The sequence below is a fragment of the Ctenopharyngodon idella genome, chromosome 9 (genome assembly GCF_019924925.1).
Source record: "Ctenopharyngodon idella isolate HZGC_01 chromosome 9, HZGC01, whole genome shotgun sequence".
Lineage (NCBI taxonomy): Eukaryota > Metazoa > Chordata > Actinopteri > Cypriniformes > Xenocyprididae > Ctenopharyngodon > Ctenopharyngodon idella.
Window position 1 is genome coordinate 4,389,571 of NC_067228.1, and position 20,395 is coordinate 4,409,965.

General features: G+C 35.8%; 1 protein-coding gene and 1 long non-coding RNA gene across 4 annotated transcripts in view; one reads left to right on the top strand and one right to left on the bottom strand.

Annotated features, from left to right (window-relative positions):
• LOC127518482 (uncharacterized) overlaps nucleotides 1-20,395 on the top strand; it is a 241,839-nt gene that overhangs the window by 100,159 nt on the left and 121,285 nt on the right. The gene's annotated exons all lie outside the window — the stretch shown is intronic.
• stk39 (serine threonine kinase 39) overlaps nucleotides 1-20,395 on the bottom strand; it is a 75,985-nt gene that overhangs the window by 48,817 nt on the left and 6,773 nt on the right. For 2 of the 3 annotated variants that reach the window (XM_051905167.1, XM_051905168.1), the window contains exons 3-10: nucleotides 17,555-17,663; nucleotides 17,114-17,255; nucleotides 15,436-15,491; nucleotides 10,600-10,709; nucleotides 9,483-9,584; nucleotides 7,121-7,254; nucleotides 5,215-5,263; nucleotides 5,038-5,103 (exon numbers count right to left, since the gene is read on the bottom strand). In XM_051905167.1, coding sequence (XP_051761127.1) covers nucleotides 5,038-5,103; nucleotides 5,215-5,263; nucleotides 7,121-7,254; nucleotides 9,483-9,584; nucleotides 10,600-10,709; nucleotides 15,436-15,491; nucleotides 17,114-17,255; nucleotides 17,555-17,663 — 768 coding nt within the window. Of the gene's footprint in view, nucleotides 1-5,037; nucleotides 5,104-5,214; nucleotides 5,264-7,120; nucleotides 7,255-9,482; nucleotides 9,585-10,599; nucleotides 10,710-15,435; nucleotides 15,492-17,113; nucleotides 17,256-17,554; nucleotides 17,664-17,807; nucleotides 17,830-20,395 lie in introns of all 3 variants that reach the window. The other variant, XM_051905169.1, reaches the window with a different exon arrangement.

Here is a 20,395-nt window from a genome sequence, read left to right on the forward strand (position 1 = left end):
TATTGGAAAACCAGACAAAAACACTGATTAAAGTGTGATTATTTTGCAGTGCAGAGGCTGAGAGCAGCATTTGAGATGGGGCCAGAGACATTTTGAGCTACAGCGCAATGCGGTGAGGACAGACAGTGATCCATCACCTGATAAAGTTGGATACTGCCATTGACTAACATAGAGACCCGCTGACCTCCAGCGATTAGTGTGAATGTCCCTTAAAGCTGTTTGTTGACACAGCTTCACCTGATGAGTTTCACTACTGTACCATCCCACTAACTACTCCAGTTACACAACTGAAGTACTACAAATAATGTTTCAGATCTCTAATTAAACCTACATTTCCCAGAGGTTCCCTTTCCTGAATACGACGCCTCGGTTGACTGCAACTGTTGTCAAATCTAACAAGTATGCATGGGCTCTGTTCCACCCAGACAACACACCGTACGTCTGTTTCTCCCTCCCTCCCATTAATACTGTAATTCATTGAGAAGAGTCTATTACTGAAAGCATGACTAGTTTTCCCAGAGCGCTTCAGACAACTAAAACACCATTACACATCAACAAAATCAATTCTAAATGGATCTGCTGTAGTGATTATTCTTTACAAGTCAGACTCTAAATATTGTCTGTGTGGCTGCACAGTAATCTGCCGAGCAGCTTTTAAGTGCTCTCATTCGGTCATCTACTTTGGAATAAATCCCTTTATCAGTACAAAACACACCTTTTTAATGAATGCAAGCCATTTGGCATAAAAACACCATTACAAACATACCACAAGGCAGTTTGCACGCATTTAAAGGATTAATTCACTTCAGAAATAAAATTTCCTGATAATTTACTCACTCCCATGTCATCCAAGATGTTTATGTCTTTCTTTCTTCAGTCGAAAAGAAATTAAGGTTTTTGAGGAAAACATTCCAGGATTTTTCTCCATATAGTGGACATCACCAGTTACCAACAGGTTGAAGGTCCAAATGTCAGTTTCAGTGGAGCTTCAAATGACTCTACACGATCCCAGATGAGGAATAAGGGTCTTATCCAGCGAAACAATCGTTTTGTTTTTTTTTTAAAAAAAAAGAATTTATATACTTTTAACAATAAATGCTCGTCTTGCACTGCTCTGCGATGCGCCACGCATCACGTAATCATGTTGGAAAGGTCACGTGTGACATAGGCGGAAGTAATTTTGAAGTTGGAGGAGAAAATTAGATGTTTTTCGCCCTACCGTGGTACTTCCAACTACGTCACGCGTGACCTTTCTAACATGATTACGTAATTCGTGACTCACCGCAGAGCAGTCCAAGATGAGCATTTGTGGTTAAAAAGTATACAATTTTTATTTTTTTTAGAAAATGACCAATTGTTTCGGTAGATAAGACTCTTATTCCTCGGCTGGGATCGTGTAGAGCTCTTTGAAGCTGCACTGAAACTGACATTTGGACCTTCATCCCGTTGAACCCCAGTGAAGTCCACTATATGGAGAAAAATCCTGGAATGTTTTCCTCAAAAACCTTAATTTCTTTTCGACTGAAGAAAGAAAGACAAACATCTTGAATGACATGGGGATGAGTAAATTATAAGGAAACTAATTCTGAAGTGAACTAATCCTTTAAATGCAATTATTTAGTTATAAACTAATAAGTTTAAATCAGAAATGCTATTAAAACATCTTGTGACTTGCAAGATGAGGAAGGACTGCAGACTGAACAGCCAAATAAAAAGCACTTCAAATTACATCAATATATTCACAATGTTTATATCGCAAGCAAAATCATTGTGAATATTCTATATATGGCCAGCGTATTTCTCTCATTCTGTCTATTGTCATCTGCACCTCTATACAATACTGGCAGCCCACATTTGAAAACACCCACATCCCCCCATCATTTCAGCCCATCAATGTCACAGCCTCTACTTCCATCTCCACCGGGACATTCTGTACATCCTCCTAAATGGATGGACGTGGAGAGCTTTTTAGCCACCATTTCTCTTCATTTAGTGGGCGAGAGGTGTGGGGTGCTGATAGCTGGCCCTCTCTGTCCCTACCCAGCAGACAGTCTGGCATGCAAATGGTGGTTTAAACACAGCACACTGTTGCCTGCATTAAAGCCTGTTTTTCTTCATAGCTCATCAGAGCTCAGAGACATTTGGTGTCTGCTAAAGTCACAAACCGAAACAATGCTTTCATTGAGCGTGAGCGAGTTTTATACCACTTGCTAAGTCAGGTCACCTTAATTGTGTTATTATATCCATTGTAAAGATCATCAATTATTAAATTAGTTCATTTTATCTAAAAAACAGTTCTGCTTAGTAAAGAACTACTCCACACACACATTCAGATTTTGAGGGGAGGGTCTATTACTGTAATGTCAACATATAAAACTGGATTCAAACATGCATCCAAATTATCTTATCACAAACATAGCGTTAACGCTCATTGTTATTTAAGTTGAGTTTCAGATTATTTCTTTTTTTTTTTTTAGATTCCAAATGAATTCCTGAATTTTAAGTTTATTTAAATTGGGGTGACAAATATAATGCAGAACTGCAAGTCAAAATTTGAATGTAAAGAAGTAAAACTAACATGAATTGAAATTCACAGGAATCCATATGATAGAGCTGAAATGATTAGTCAACATTATCAACAATGTTAACAATAAAAAATTGTCAACAAATAGACTTTTGATCTCATATGATCCTGCAATAAAGTGATTTGACCAGAGTGGTGCTATAGCGCAATACTGTAATGCACAGTTTAGGCAAGTCCGCGGTTTTTTAAGTTGTTGCCGTGGGTAAAAATGTTTTCAGAGGGTTGATTTCCACCCCCATACATATGATTTTAGCTGTCCAAAACACCCACAGATGTACAAATTCAGTGGAGAATTTGAGATGGTCCTCGCTGCAGATCCAGGGGGCGGGGTTGGATCTAGATCCACCTCCTCCCACTTTACATATCCCTAAACCTACCCGTCTCCGCCCCTTGGATCTAAACCTACCCATTTCCACCACCTGGATCTGGATCTAACTCCTCCCACTTTACATATCCCTTAACCTACCCCTTAGTCTCTGCCCCCTGGATCTCATGTGTTCTGCAGTGAGGGGCTACTGGAGAATTTGGCCGCCCAATGGATAAAATTGCATTGGGTTATTTTTGGGCTATTTTTGTTGCGCAGACCTGGCAAATGCAGCCCTCCCAGATGCAATCCAATAAAAGAAGACACAGTGCTTCGGAGTGCAAACAAAGCCGAACTAGTAGAGTGTGGGAAAGTTTAACCAAAGACTATAGATACAGAAAGACGGTTCACTCCTATTACTTATGAATGGGAGAAACTGCAATGCGCAATATGGCAGAATACGTCCCGCCTTCTAAGTAAAAGAGCCAATCGCTGATTGATAAAGTCTTTGCGTCACTTCAGCTGCCGTTAGAATCTCTGGTTCCCATAGAAACCTGAGACTAACGCTTAGGACTGCACATGCGCATTGGCTCGTCTAGCCTGGAAAATAAGCTTTTTTTAATGCTATTTTAGCATACAAAACAACATTTATGGGACAGTTCATGTCAGATTTTGATGCTAATTTGAAATATGTTATTTAATTCTGAGTTCACCATTTAATTTGAGATTTCAGGATTCCCCCATTCAAAAAGATAGGACTTGGTCTTGGATGCCCGAAATAGCTGCTCGGAGGCATTGCAATATGGGCGCCGAGTGAACTTTCCTTGAAAGGGAAAAAAAAGGTGTCATATGCAGGGCTACCAACTCTCACGCATTCAGACTCACAGAATTGACACTGTTCTTACGCCATGTCCATTTTCTCACGCAGAGCAAAGACGACACTGACAATGTGCCAACAGACAAGACAGAGCAGGTTACTTTTGATATGAAACAAAGTCTCAGCTTTTAACTTCTGTAAATTTTACTATGACATTCAAACAATAAATTTCATTTGATGCTCTTTAATGTGGCGTGACCGATAATCTCTACCTCTTTACTATTAGTTGCAGCATGAAATAAACATGAATGAACATCAGAAGGTATGTTGAAAGATATAGTACAACTTACTGAAATGAATCATGTCTCATGTAATCGCTCATGTAATCAGTGTTTCAACCGCGGTAAGACGCCAATAAATCAGCTTGTAATGTGTAAACATTATGTCACATAATGTTACATTTACCTCAGAAAAGGCATTCAATGACCATAAACTCAATAGTTAGTTAGAAAAATGAATTCTAGAGAGGAGCATTTTTCAAATTACGTATTCATATTTTTACTCTTATTAAAAAGTTATTATAACGTTCTACCTGTTCTCAATATTTTAACTAACTGCAAAAGCTGAATAATCAATCAAAGCCTACTGATTAATCAGTGAAATAATTGGTGATTAGCTGATTAATCAATCTAATAATTTTGTAATTAATCGATTATCAAAATAATTGTTTGTTGCAGCCTTACCATATAATAATAAAAAGATAGATTGAATGATAGGTAGAATGAAAGTCAGATAGTATAAACGATAGAAAGAACAAAACAGACAGGCAGACAGACATACAGATTAAATGATAGAGACAGACAGATAGATACAGATAGAGAGAAAAAAGACAGACAGAAGGAATGAGCAATAGATGGTACAAAAGACTAACAAACAGACATAGAATGACAGACAGACAGATAAATAGATAGATAGATAAATAGATAGACAGACAGACAGACAGAGAGATAGAGCAAACCCATCATCATATTGCAGAGAGAAAACAGCTAACACTCAGGGGAAGAGGTCACGATAGAGTCCATGCATGAACTGGCTCTTAAAGTAATAGGTTAAAGTGCATTTGGTATCTGAGTGGACGAGTGAGCACTCACTGAGTGTTAAGGGCAGATGTCCTGCTGTGAGAATCATTACGGTTTCCGATCCCTCAATCAAACGCAGCCACACTGTTTAATCAATATAGAAAGCACTCTGCTGAACATGAGAGAAGAGAGACCCATCTGGCCTGTGGGAAAATATACACTCAAAATGCGTGGGGATGAATTAGACTGTTACCTTTTTGGCTCTCTGGTTTATATTTGGTCCTTTAGTAAGCAGCTTTTCAATCAAGTACTCTCGATTCTACAACAGAGGCAGGAGGGGAAAAAATACATAACATATATCAGTGACAGACCACTGTGAAGTACTGGTTAAAGCATTTGAAGTATGGAGAGAGAGGGTATACTGCCGTACCTTAGCCTTTTGGAAAAATTTACATTTCAAAAGCTCGGCTGCAGTAGGCCTGTGGAGATGAGAAGAGTCGAGTTAAAGCAGTTGATGCTGACATTTTCAGACAGGTCCATATTTCACGACTCGACAATAAGGATTTTTTTTGCTCTGGCCAAGTGATGCATGAAAGTGTTATGGGTATTCTAGTTTTGTTTCTGTTTATTACGGAGCCCCGCACATGACATGCAAGAAAAAAAATTTAATCGTGCGCACGATTTACTATTTCGTTCCCTCGATTTATAAATCATGCGCATGATTTATAAATCGAGGGAACGAAATAGTAAATCGCGCGCACGTTTTAGTAAATCGAGGGAACAAAATAGTAAGTCGTGTGCACGTTTTAGCCTACTATTTTTTTCCTGCATGTCATGTCCGGAGCTCCGTAGATTATGGGTGGGTTTGGTACATATTTAGTTCAGTTTCCTGTGTCTGTCAGTTTCCTCAATTATTCATTGTTTGATCATCTGTTTCATCTGATGTTAATTTCTTAATTTCTTAATTTATTGGTCTATTTAAGCTTTATGTTTTGTTCAGTTCCATTGTCTGTTATTGTTATGTTGTGCTTGGTTGTTCAGTTCCATCTTTGAGCTAGGCTCAAAAGTATCTAAAATTGTCACTATCGAAACAGTCATGACCAAAACATGTCATGAAGTTTCAGTTGTGACATCATTGTTTTTTTAAGTGCTATTCGATAAAAATGTTGTTTTTTTCTGTGTACAACTGCTCAGAACTGTGCTAGCTAACCATGTGCTGATTAGCATCTTTGAGCTAGGCTCAAAAGTATCTAAAATTGTCACTACTGAAACTTCACCACGTTTCGGTTGAGACTGTTTCGGTAGTGACATCATTGTTTTCGTAGTGAGAAAAGGGAACATTTTACAACAAAATTTTAGAACAGTTATGCAAATCATTATTATTTTAGCATGTTTTAGTAGAGTTTTAGTATGCGAGTTTAGTATGCGAGTTAAAATTCTGTAATGTGTCGCTACCAAAACATTACTGTCACTACCGAAAATGTGCAGTCACGACCGAAACATGGATGTTTTGTCAAAAATGAAGTATATAGAATTATCAACAAAGATGTTATGATAGTGTTTGGTTCAATGTATATTCAAACTAATGAATCCTTAACTTTGAAATCAGTATGATAAACTTTATGCCTTTTACAAAGAAAGATTGGATATCAAAATACAACAAAATACAACAAATCTCATAAATTACACCTAAAATAACACTTGTTGGATATTATACAATTGGCATACAAGACATTTTTTTCAAAACGTTTCCAACTCTGACTTTGAACCAATTCTGTAGAACGAAATATATATATATATATATATATACACACACTTAATATCAATATTATAAAATAGTATCATTATATTTACGATAAATTAACTTACATATTTATATTATATCTTATATTGTATAGAGATATTGTTATCATGTTACCATGATATAAAGTTATTATCGCACACCACTAGAGCCCTACTACCTGATGTCCAATGTATTGACCAGATGAGACCGCTGATACACACAGTAAACAGACCAGCAGCAATTTATGGCCTCTAGATCGCATTAGCTCATCTGTATCTATTTGAGCGTAATCAGACCTACTTTGTCTGTGCGGCATTTCTTTTATTGACTGCGATTCATCTTTAGAGAGACAAAATAGAGAGCAAACCAAGGACAGACAATGAACTGCTATTCAGTAATGTACACAACACAATTCAAATCAATATGTTTGCCTCTAGTATTAAAGGGTTTTGTTGAAACTTCTGGTCATCCATGGAGACCGTTCAGCATTCTTTATGATCCGTAGAGACAGATTTACTAATTTGTGTGAACAAATGAGGAGGATTCAAATTACCTCTTTGCAGGGTCCTTCTGAAGGCACAAGGATATAAGTTTTCTAAAAGATTTCCCATACTTCTTAAGCATCTCTTTGTCCTCAACCCCAGTCTCCAGGGTTGGAGGATCGTTCTGCAGCGTGAGCATTAAAACCTGCAAACATCAGATATGAAAATACATGTATTTGTAGGGTTGAGACTTGAGAGAAAGTTTTTAATGCTACTACTAGGTAGAGGAATACTTATGAACTCTCTGCTTAACAAAACAAAAAGACTGAACAACATCAAGGTAGATATAAATTAATTACAGTTTTCATTTTGGGTGAACTATACTTTCACTGTCTGCCCTCTGAGCCTGTAAAACCACATTAGATATTAGATCAACTGTATAGGCTTTGCATTCATTTAGTTAAAGAGGACTATGCTTTTTTACATGTTCAACTTTAGTGTGTAATGTTGCTGTTTGAGCATGAAAAAGGTCTGAAAAGTTACAGTCCCTCCAAAGGAAGTTATTCTCTAAATCAGTGTGCACTTTTTCTGAACTCCCTGAAACACCTCCATTGTAGTCTTGAGTTTTCTTCCAGCAATGTACATCACAACATTTCTCATTTAAATAATTCCCGCCCACAGCATAAGCAAAAAAAGGGGCGGGGCCTGGTTAATTTATATAGTAGTGTGTTGAAACTGGCAGTTATGGTAAGGGACGTGACATTTCCCATGCACTCTCGAAGTGGTTGACCAATCACAACACAACGGTCCAGCTGCCCAAATAGAGCACATTGTGCTTTTTGGAAGGAGGGGCTTCAGGAACTAAACAAAGCGTTACTGACAGACTGGGAATAGAGGAGCTGCAACAATGGAGAATATGGGGAAAAAAATTTGTTTTTTGAACATTCAAGCATGAAAACCTATTGTAGTACAGCCCAAAAACAAAATCGAGACTTTGTAAAAGGGCATAATGGGTCCTAGTGTTGTCAAAAGTACCGGTACTTCGGTACCAAGTCGATACTGATATTTTGAAAATGTGACGATACCAGCATTTCTGTAGTACCGGTAGTACCGACAATCCGGGTATATTCGGTACCCGCTGATAGGGCTGTGCCAGTATTTTACATGAATATGACACGAGTGAAGCACAAAGCTTTGTTTACAGAAGATAAATAGGTTAGCAATTAAATGTGACATCGCAGCCATGGAAACATTTTGGTTCATGCCGAATGAGAGAGGTACTAGTCCATAATTTTAAGCTTTGTCGGCTTTGTATTCTGTTTTGTGAATCGCGATCTGGTTCACCCGATTATCAGAGAATTTAACAATATTTCATTAGTTATTCCACTGAACATGGAATCTCTGTTTCTTTTCCCAAATCTTCACTCACGCAGGGGATTATAAACGTTTCTTCCTTTGGTTCGCTTCTAATTAGGCCTATTATATTCGCATTCTTTACTGTGGTAAAGTAGAAAAAACACAGTAGGACAGAAACCTTTTTGCTTGCACGTCAATTTCTATTTAACACAGTTTGTGCTTGTTATTAGACTTTATAAAGCGCGACAAGTGTATTTGTATAGCGCATTTCACACACGCCGGTGATTTTTAGTTTCGCTTTCTCTGGCAGCGCAAAATCAAACATAGCCTGAATGTCTGAAGATAAAACTCGCTCTTCAGACCTTTTACAACAAGTGTCAGCTGCTTGTAACATCAGGAGATAACATGAAGATATTATTAAAGAGAAATGGTCTCTTTCCTGCTCGTGTCCAACATCCCTCTCAAAGCGCAGAGCGGCTATATGACGCATCTTTGTGTGGAAAAAAAAAACGAATGTCTTTTAGAATAATATTTAACTTTCTTATTATTTAGGTTACCATTATTTACTGATATTTATTTCATAGTTTTACAGGATGTAGTGTGTCATTTCACTGAAGGAATAGCTAAAATAAACATGCACGTCTGTTTCAAAATGGACGTTTGAGCATTTGTTTATTTAGGTATATAAAGGTATATATACACACACAAACATACATACACACACACATGTTCCAAATATTTATATGTATGATAACCATCATATATAATATGTTTTTAAAAATAGGCTAATTAAATAAAAGAGCAAAATAGTTTCAACAGATTTTCCTGTGGTACCAAAATTGGTACCGAGAACCGTAAAATTTTACTGGTATTGGTACCAACTACTGGAATTTTGGTACCGTGACAACACTAATGGGTCCTTTTTAATATTGACAGTACAATTAAAATAAATCAACACTTGATTTACCTTTTGTAACTGTTATAATTACATATAGAAAAGAGTTTATAAAAACAGGTAAGTTTTTCACCAAAACACACAGCATGAATGGTCACATGAATAGCAGTTGTCCTGTTTACCTTCATAGGGGGGTACCGATGATACGGCGCAGAGCCTGTTGCAAGTTCAATGGCAGTGATTCCGAAACTCCAAATGTCAGCTTTGAAGTCGTAACCTCGTACCTGCAGTCACATGACATGCGAACTGATCGTCAGATGATGGAATGGCAAACTATGACCCACATCAGCCATAAACAGCTGTTGTTGTTTGTTTTGTTTTTCACAGCATGAAGTCACCATGAAATGAAAATTTACATTTTGTTTTTTTTATGAAATATTATAAATGATTTATCCGTGCACATCGTTTTTTTTTTTTTTGTGCCCTCATAATCTTTAAATCAAAAGATCTTCCCCTCTATTTACAGCGACATCTCTTCTCTTCTCTGATGATGTGTTTACTGGCATGAGGGCGGGACAACCTGTCACTCACATGAGATCGACCAATAGCAAACCACAACCATCCAATCAATTCCCCATGGACAAGAAAAAAATCAAGTCCCGCCCTACATTTTATCTTGTTCAAGAAGCTGTTTCTCTTAGATACATGTCACAATAGAGAAGAAAAGACTATCGCAACTTCCATTTAATGCCAACTTTAAACAATCTCCATGATCTGTGCTAGAATAGTTTAGTGGTTATTAATAATTCATAGTATCAGAAAAGCTCTTAGAAATAGTCTAGCTGTGAACACTTTCATGGTGCCAAGATCCATCATATCTAGAGTAGATGAAAGAAACATGTTTCTCTGTTACAAAACCTAATGAGCATCTTTCATCTTAGGCAACTCTGCTTCAATTGCGGCCTTGGTGAGCATAAGAAAGTGTTTTATATTGATACTTTTCAGCATGGAATAAATAATAAGTGTAATCAACATTTCTTGCTTTGTCCACCATCTTTGAGCTTGTCAGTGCATTATGGGATTGTCCTATTCATGTCTTATAAGGATACATTTAATGCTACTTTAAAATGAGGCTAAAATAGATTATCTTACTATGAACTAACCTGCTAGAACAGGCAGCCTTCATGTTGGCCGTTCACCTATTGATGATTTAAAATGCTGCCTATGTAGTGAGCTAACAAGGTTTTTGGAACAGATCCACTTGTACATGTTTAATGTCGGTTCTCTGAGCAAACACACCTGCTCCATCACCTCTGGGGCCATCCAGCACGGGGTCCCCACAAACGTCTTCCTCACTTTGTGTCTAGTGACGTCTCCACCGGTGGCCAGAAAAGCACTCACACCAAAATCTACAGAGTCAAATGAGTAACAACCTCATCAAAGGATCATGCACAAATAACATCTATTGAAAAATGGGTTGGCTGATTAGGTTGAAGAGCTATGTTTAAATGGATATTTAATTTGACATGCATGAAAATGAAAGATAAACATACAGTCTGATAAATTTGTTCGTTCAGTCAGCAAACACTGAAAACATGTCTTTCCAAACAAATCAGAAAATTAGATGTGAACTATGATATTTAGACAGAGCAACCTACTGAACAGACTGTATGTCTATCATTCAAAGCCATATTTACATTTGCATTCAACAATCAGAAAGGATTTCTTTGTGAGTGAATCCTCACGAAAACATTTTTCAGGTCACTTGCACCAAAAAAAAAAAAAAAAAAAATCAAAGAAAACAGCTGCATTTTGTCTAAAGCAAATGAGCCCTACAGTATTATAGGACAATTAAAAAATGTCATATTTTCTGTGAAAATAATGTCCCAATTAAAAACAAAATCTTTTAAGTTTAATTAGTGTTAATGGCTGGAAAATAATGATATATTATTTTAAAAGTATTTATGGGTAGTTGACGCATAACATGGTCAAAATTGTAGGTTAAACTTTTTATGAATGAGTGAAGATATATGTTGTAGGTCTTCTCTGTTATTACTCATCTTTTTGCCTTTAAAGGGTTAGTTCATCCAAAAATGAAAATTCTGTCATTAATTACTCACCCTCATGTCGTTCCACACCTGTAAGACCTTCGTTCATCTTCAGAACACAAATTAAGATCTTTTTGATAAAATCCGATGGCTGAGTGAGGCCTCCATTATCAGCAAGATAATTAACACTTTCAGATGCCCAGAAAGCTACTAAAGACATATTTCATATTTAAAACAGTGACTACAGTGAGAAAACAGTGAGTTCATGTGAGTACAGTGGTTCACCCTTAATGTTATGAAGTGATGAGAATACTTTTTGTGTGCCAAAAAAAAAAATTACCATTTTATTCAACAATATCTAGTGATGGGCGATTTCAAAACACTGCTTCATGAAGCTTCGAAGCTTTACAAATCTTTTGTTTCGAATCAGTGGTTCGGAGCGCGTATCAAACTGCCAAAGTCACGCCCCCCAGTGGTGAACGATTGAAATTTCGAAACGTTTCGAAACACTGGACGTAACGAAGCCTCGTTTACTGAAACCATGTGACTTTGGCAGTTTGATACACACTCCGAACCACTGATTTGAAACTAAAGATTCGTAAAGCTTCGAAGCTTCATGAAGCAGTTTTTGAAATTGCCTGTCACTAGATATAGTTGAATAAAGTCGTTATTTTGTTTTTTTGGCACACAAAAAGTATTCTTGTTGCTTCATAACATTAAGGTTGAACCACTGTAGTCACATGAACTGTTTTAAGTATGTCTTTAGTAGCATTCTGGGCATCTGAAAGAGTTAATTATCTTGCTGGCAATGGAGGCCTCACTGAGCCTTCGGATTTTATCAAAAATATCTTAATCTGTGTTCTGAAGATGAACGAAGGTCTTTCGGGTGTGGAACGGCATGAGGGTGAGTAATCAATGACATAATTTTCATTTTTGGGTGAACTAACCCTTTAATGGTTCATTCAATCATGATTTAAATTTCAAATTAATTGGATGACAGCATTTAAAAAAAAATGTAACAGTACAAAAAAAGAACCTAATTAGAATCATCAGTGAAAATAATGGGAATTACAAAAAAATTTAAATTAAAAACGTGAGAATTTAAGAAAATGTGTTTAATTTTGATTAAATTATTTCACAATGCAAACAACTTTAATTGTCCTAAAAATAGGCTTTATTTTTTGTTATGCAAATATTATTTTGGGGGGGTATAAATTTGATGTGGACATGTTTTTTTTTTTTTTTTTAAACAAGATTCACCCATGTGTGTGAAAACATTTTATAAATTTGTCTGTCAAACATTCCAATAGAAAAAACTCTGAATCCGATGTGAACTACAATCTCAACAAAGGCGAGCCAAGGTCACTAGTGGAAACCCCTGTTACATAAAACCGATCGATATTCCAGAACTAGATCAGCCAGTTTCCCTCCAGGGACGGAAAAAGCCCCATTCAGGAATTTAACACTTCTCCACAGCACGATCAATGTACCTCAGGCCTGTTTGTCTGCTCTCCTTATGTGGCTCTAACTGACAAATTTATAAAACAAAAATGTAAAAGAGAACAAAAGTGGAGAATATATTATCATTTATTAATCAAACCATAATTAACTTCACTGAAAGAAAAAAAATTAAAAGTGGCTTGACTGACTGATTAAATCACTGCTAGGTTATTGCTTTTATAGTTAGCATAATTAAAGTTAATTACCATGGTTTAATCTCTCTTAAGGCCCATAAATGTTGCTTTTTAGAGTGACAACCAATATTAATTAAAACAGTATTTTTACAGCTAAAGAAAGCTTAATTACCTCATGGTTATAAATAAACCTCTTAAAGGGCTGAAATAATTATGCGACTGAATATTAAGAATGCATTGGTCAAACTCAGTTAAAAGCAACAAAGTAATTTAAAATATATTTTGAGTCATACATCTTTCATATATATAATTTTATGTTTTCCCCTGAGGTCCATTTATAATGTAAACATCTATCTCACTCTTAACAGAAAGTAAAGTTCGTCAGGACAAACTTTTATGTTGGCTTGACAAAGACTTGTCTGAAAGTTTTATAAGCATTTAGCATGTCTTATCATGTTGCTAGCAAGTGTTATCATGTTGTTACCACGTCTTAGCATGTGTCTAACAATAATTAGCATTTTGCTAGCATGTTTGTAGCATGTTTTAGTACATTGCCAACATGAATTAGCATTTTGCAAGCATTTTATCATGCTGTTACAGAAGAATTAGCATTTACTAGCATGTCTTACCAGATTGATAAAAGGTTGTTAACATGTTTTAACATTTTGCTAGCATTTTGTTAGAATGTTACAGAAGAAATAGCATTTACTAGCATGTCTTACCAAATAAAAGGTTGCTAACATGTTTTAAGCATGTTGCTAGAATGAATGAGCACATTGCTAACGTTTTAACATATTGGTAATTTTTTTTAACATGTTATTAACGTGTTTTAGCACATTTCTAGTTGAAATTAGCATGTTGCAAGTATTAATTAATACATTGCTAACATGATTTAACATACTTTTAGCATGTTTTAAGATGCTGTTAACATGAATTAACACATTGCTAACATATTTTAACATGCTGCTACCCTTTTTTGACATGTTGCTAACATGAATTAGCATGCTGCTAGTATTTTTTCCATGTTATCATTTAATATATTTTAACATGTTTTAGGATGCTGCTAGCATGAATTAGCATTTTGCTAGCATTAATTAGCACGTTGTTAACATTAATTAGAATGATAACATGATTTAACACGCTGCTAACATGAATTAGCACATTGCTAGCATGTTTTGACACACTTCTAGCATAAATTAACATGTTGCTAACATGTTTTAACACATTGCTTGCATGAACTAGCATGTTGCTGTCATGTATACCATGTTGCTTACATGAATTAACATGTCGTTACTGTGTTTTAACATGTTACTAGCATATATATGCATGCTGCTAGTATATTTTAACACACTGCTAACATGCTTTAGCATGCCTTAACACATTGCTAGCATGAATTAGCACATTGCTAACATGCTTTAACATGCTGCTAACATGTTTTAACACATTCCTAGCATGAACTAGCATGTTGCTGTCATGTTTACCATGTTGCTTACATGAATTAACATGTCGTTACCGTTTTTTAGCATGTTACTAGCATATATATATGCATGCTGCTAGTATGTTTTAACACACTGCTAACATGCTTTAGCATGCTGCTAGCATGCCTTAACACATTGCTAGCATGAATTAGCACATTGCTAACATGCTTTAGCATGCTGCTAATATGTTTTAACACATTGCTAGCAAGATTTACCATGTTGCTAAGTGGTTTTAACACATTGCTAACATAAATGAGCACATTACTAGCATGATTTAACATTCTGCTAGCATTCTTTAATCACATTGCTAACATGAATTAGCATGTTGCTAACAAGTTTTAACATGTTGTCCTAAGCTAGTAGCTAGGCTTTGGTAGTGATAGATACTTGGTGAATGAAGCTTAAATACTCTTGGATGTATAGCCAAAATAATTAAACGGGCAGGTTTTTTTCCAGCTGTTTCTTCAAGACATGTATGTAAACACTTACTTTGCATGTGAAATAAGATAAAGCACTTATTTGCAAGCTGCGGATTTGTTGTCAAGCCAATCTAACATTTAATTGCCCCATGAAAAAGTCCCAAGATGTTGATGGTTTATTGCTGCGTTCAAGCCATGTCGTAATTATTGTAGTCTCGAGATGACAACACGGTTCTATTCGGAGCTGTTCACATCCTCAGAGTGGAAATTATGCATTTCTATGGCAACACAATCAACCCTGAAATGGATCTGCAGTGGTCAGGTGGTACATCGGTCACGTGGTACTAGTAGGAGCTCTCAGAAAATTCCCATCTTACAAGCTGTAATTATGAGCTCTATGAGTACGTGAATGCATTTTACAAGTTGAAATCTCGTAATTATGGTAATTACAACATGGCGTGAATACACCTTAACTTACTAAGACAGTACAAAAAGGAACAAAACATTTCAGAAAATCTACACATTTCAGCAAAGTCAAAGTCAAGCAGTTACAAACCTGCAATCTGCACCGATCCATCTTCTCCCAGTAGAATATTACCAGCCTTCACGTCCCTGAGGTCAAACCAAGACAAAGCACATCCATGTCATGGTTTATTATAATCTTAAACATTAACAATAACGCCAGTGGCTGAAGAATGAATCCGCATGTTTATGAATTTTTTAGACCATTATTACAGCAGTGATGGCCTGGAGGGAAAAGACCACATTAGTATTTTTCAGCACTTAACATGCAGAGGAATTTAATTAAAGCATATTTTACAACTAGTCTCACAAAACCAGACGTTTGACTGTCAGCATAATGTCTGGCCCACTTTGAATCTTATTTGGACCAAGAGTTGTCCACTTAAACAGGAAGAGACAAACTGAAATGCATGTAAAATGACCAGCCATAGATCATTTTGTCATTTAGGGTCGGGGAAATCTGAAATCAATACTGCAGAAAATGTGTGTAAACTTCATCAGAATTAAATCCAAATGTATGTCCCTCCAAATATAACTCAGAAAACAAAGTGAAATATGCAGTTATGCTCATGGATGTCTAGTTCACTTGGTATTTACTTAGTAGGTGTTTAAAAACTCTTTTGAGTATCTTTCAAAACGTTGATGCCACTAACCTGGAAAACTTCAAGTTCTAAGTATGACTGAAGCAAATAGTCTGTGATTGGAAGGGAGATACATAGTGGAATATTTACAATAAAAGATCAATTTTAAGGGATAGTTCAACCATAAATAAAAATTCTCTCAACCGAACCTGCTTGACGCGTGAGAACAAACCTCTTGCTGAAGCTCAAACATGCTGCGTAACACACGAGAATGAATCTCATTGGTTCTTGCGGAAGCTCAAACGTGATGCGTAACACGAGAATTAACCTCATCGGCTCTTGCGGAAGCTCAAACGTGTTGAGTAACACGAGAATAAACCTCATTGGTTCTTGCAGAAGATCAAATGTGATGCGTAACACGAGAATGAACCTCATTGGCTCTTGCGGAAGATCAAATGTGATGCATAACACGAGAATGAACCTCATTGGTTCTTGTGGAAGATCAAATGTGATGCATAACAGGGGAATGAACCTCATTGGTTCTTGCGGAAGCTCAAAAGTGATGCATAACACGAGAATGAACCTCATTGGTTCTTGTGGAAGATCAAATGTGATGCATAACAGGGGAATGAACCTCATTGGTTCTTGCGGAAGCTCAAACGTGATGCGTAACACGAGAATGAACCTCATTGGTTCTTGCGGAAGCTCAAAAGTGATGCATAACACGAGAATGAACCTCATTGGTTCTTGCACATCATGCGAACATGTTTGAGCTTGTTTACCACAACTGATGTGTGCTTTGATGAATATTTATATGTGAAAAAAATGCCTTAATTAAATCTGCTCAAGTGATCGAGTCTCTTCAGAAAATTTAGACTGCACTGCTGAATTCATATGTATTAGTTTTATGATCTCTTTATGAACTTTTTGAAGCGTCAAAAATGGTAGTTGCGTGGACTGTCAATGGAGGGACAGAAATCTCTCAGATTTCATTAAAGATATCTTCATTTGTGTTCCAAAGATAAAAACAAAAGTCTTATGGGTTTGGAACAACATGAGGGTGAGTAAATGATGACAGAATTTGCATTTTTGGGTGAACTAGCCCTTTAATTGATTGATTTTTTTCCTTACCTGTGAATCTGCCCATTTTTGTGGAGATAATCTAATCCCTCCAGTACTTCCTTCAAAATGGTTGCTATTGTGGATTCATCTAGGACACCGTTTTTATGCTCTCCTTTGCTGAACGTGTGCTTTATGATGTCCAACACTGATCCTGGATGAAAAAAAGCGTTGTAATCACACAAAACACCTGCAAATCTATAAAATAAACATGCATATAACACATACAGATGGCCACAGATAGTATTTAAACACACAAACTGTGCATTGGATAATATTATCAAATCAACTGAATCAAAAATCAAAAAAGCACAACCACACTTCTCAGGCAAAAAAACATTTCACATGAGCATCTTGTTTTAAAGGATAAAACAATACATATAGTGTTGAAAAGACTTTGTGGTTGTGAAAAACATTAGGGGAACATGTCAACAGTTAACTGATTTTTCTCACCTCCACTCAGGAGTTTCATGACGAGCCAAAGTTCATCTTTCACAACAAATGAAGTGTAGTATGTGACCACGTTTGGATGGTTACACTGGCTCATGGCTTGAATCTCTTTCTGTGGAGACAGATGGAGGTGTCTAGCTTTGTAATGCACGTCTTTAATAATGTCCATGTGCTTTATAATGCATGCACATCAATGTGATTGCAATGGTAGAAACAGAGAGAAGCTCTTGAAATAATTTATAAAAGACTAATTTACCAATCTCGCAATATCTGTCTGTCTGTTCAGGTCATATTTCACCCCAAAATCAAAAAAAGAGAAGGAAATTAAGCCAATGTTTAGAACTATTAATTGTTTGACATATAAAATGTAAATAACAATTAAACAATTTCACCTCCAATTTGCATTTCCCTATTAGAAAAAAAAAAAAATCAATTCTCATAATATAATATAATATAATATAATATAATATAATACTGTCCATTTAAGTAAATTGTTTCAAGTTGATTCAACAATTCATTTGAGCCATCATTCAATTCAAAAATGTATTTTCCCATAAATGTATTAAAATAGTTTAATAATATGTATGTAAATGTTTCTATGTTACTATGTATTGTTATACTGACATATATACATTAAAAAAATTATTACTAAAAAACATTTTCATTTTTAATGTATTTTTAAAATTACATTTAAAGTCCCCCTGCAGCCAATAACTTTTTCCCTTTAAACTCATACACTGCAGTTTTAAGGAGAAAATACTCAGCAATGGTGTTGACTGATGAATTTGCACATGGTTTGTCTTAAAGCATAGACATACAAACATTAAAAACTTGATTTTCACCGCAAGCAATCTTTGGCATTTTTAATCTACTTAGCTATACAGAATCTTATAAGGAATCTTTACTTCTGAAAATATCAGACAAATATAAATTCTTATTCTTGACATGTGAAGTGCTAATCAATGCTTCGGTACTAAAGCTGTTTTTCAGTTTATTTAAAAGCAGAAATCGTGCATGAAAATGTGCAGTAAAAGCTGTTTTGCTTGTGCAAGCAGCTCAGCAACATACAACTGAGGAAGTAATTTCATATTCTCCAATAATATAAGGTTTTAACAAAAAACCTGCAAGATCCAAACCTGAAGAAAATTGAAATAGGGCATTACATATGTACATTTGGGTTCAGCATAAATTTACACAAACCCATATTTCTGTGTCAGCCAATTGGAGAGTAAATCTGGGAGATGTTTATAGCAGATTCCCATCTCCGGGAATAAACTTGTTTTCGTGGCAGAATAGTCATTAATCAAACCATCAGTTTCCAATCTCACTGCACCAAAACAAAGATCAATGGAAAACAACTCAGTCATGAGTGTCGGAGTGAAAGGCCTGCTGGGTGTGTGTGTGTGTGAGAGTGTGTGTGTGTGTAAATGATTACAGTAGGGAAAGCGCGCTACGAGAAAAGCATGAAACGTGTGTCTCTGACAGATATGAAACACATTCATGAGAAACTAGGGCAGTCACCACTGTAAGTGTTGGCTAATGATCAATTATCCTACAAATAACTGTGATTAATGATTTGATTGACTTTTGAGTTTAATGCACATGCACATTAAAGGGATAGTTCACCCAAAAATGAAACTTTGATGTGTGTATTAGAGGTAAAAAATTATATAAATACTGTTCGGTTTCTCACACAAACCGATCGTTTTGTGTCTTAGGACATCAATGTGTCGTCACGAGCCGCAGGGTTTAATTTGGATTTGTCTGTGTGTGTTTTTTTGACTCTTATAGATGGAGTTCCTATTGACATGCATTATACGACTGACAGACCGCAACGGTTGGAGTTAAAAATCATCATTTGTGTTCTACTGAAGAAACAAAGTCACCTACATCTTGGATGCCCTGGGGGTAAGCAGATAAACATCAAATTTTCATTTTTGGGTGAACTATCCCTTTAAGGGCCAAATTTACTAACAGCTTGTGTCAGCGCAAACCCTCTTTTGCCGTTACAAAAAACTACAGGATTTACTAAAGACATGCAGTGAAAAATTAGCGCTGAAAAGGCACGGACACAGTTATTTTTGCGGCTGACTTTATTGGAAAAGCATTTGTACGAGTTTCCTTTTCACACGTAAAATTTATGGGAGGAGAGTGTTTCAATGAATCATGCAAGGTGATTTACTAAGGTTTAAGCTAGTCAATTTACTGGTATTTGCACCATTATTTACCGCCCAAAAAAAGCAACTTTTTAAGACAGACACCGCTTTTAGGTTAAACAATGACATATGCCTCTCAGTGTTGGGTAGATTACTTACAAATTGTAGTCGGTTACTGATTCCAAATTACATGACAAAATTGTAGTTAGTAACAATCCATTACATTACATATTTAAGGTAATATAATCGGACTACTTTTTGATTACTTTTGACCTAACTCGTTTATAACATTGAAATGAATAGGACAATCTTGATATAGACATACAAAAACAAAATGTATTCCATTCTTTGTTATCAACAACATGAAGTGCATTAAATATTACATTACGTCAGGGTTTCCCAGACTGGGGTTTGTGAAGGAACTGGAGGGGGTTTACTGAAAAGCTAACAATTAAATAAATCACAAAGATTTTAAATTAAAATAAATCATTTTAAATAAAAATAATCAAAATAAAACACCTACTAAAAAAGATTAAAAATATATATTTTATTTGTTTACCTGCATGACATGTGACCATTAACCAACATCAAAGTACTGTGAACTTAATTTTATTATTTATTATAATATTGACTTAATTTTATTATTGACCTAATTTATTAAATCAAATGTTGTAAAGTAGTGATTTAT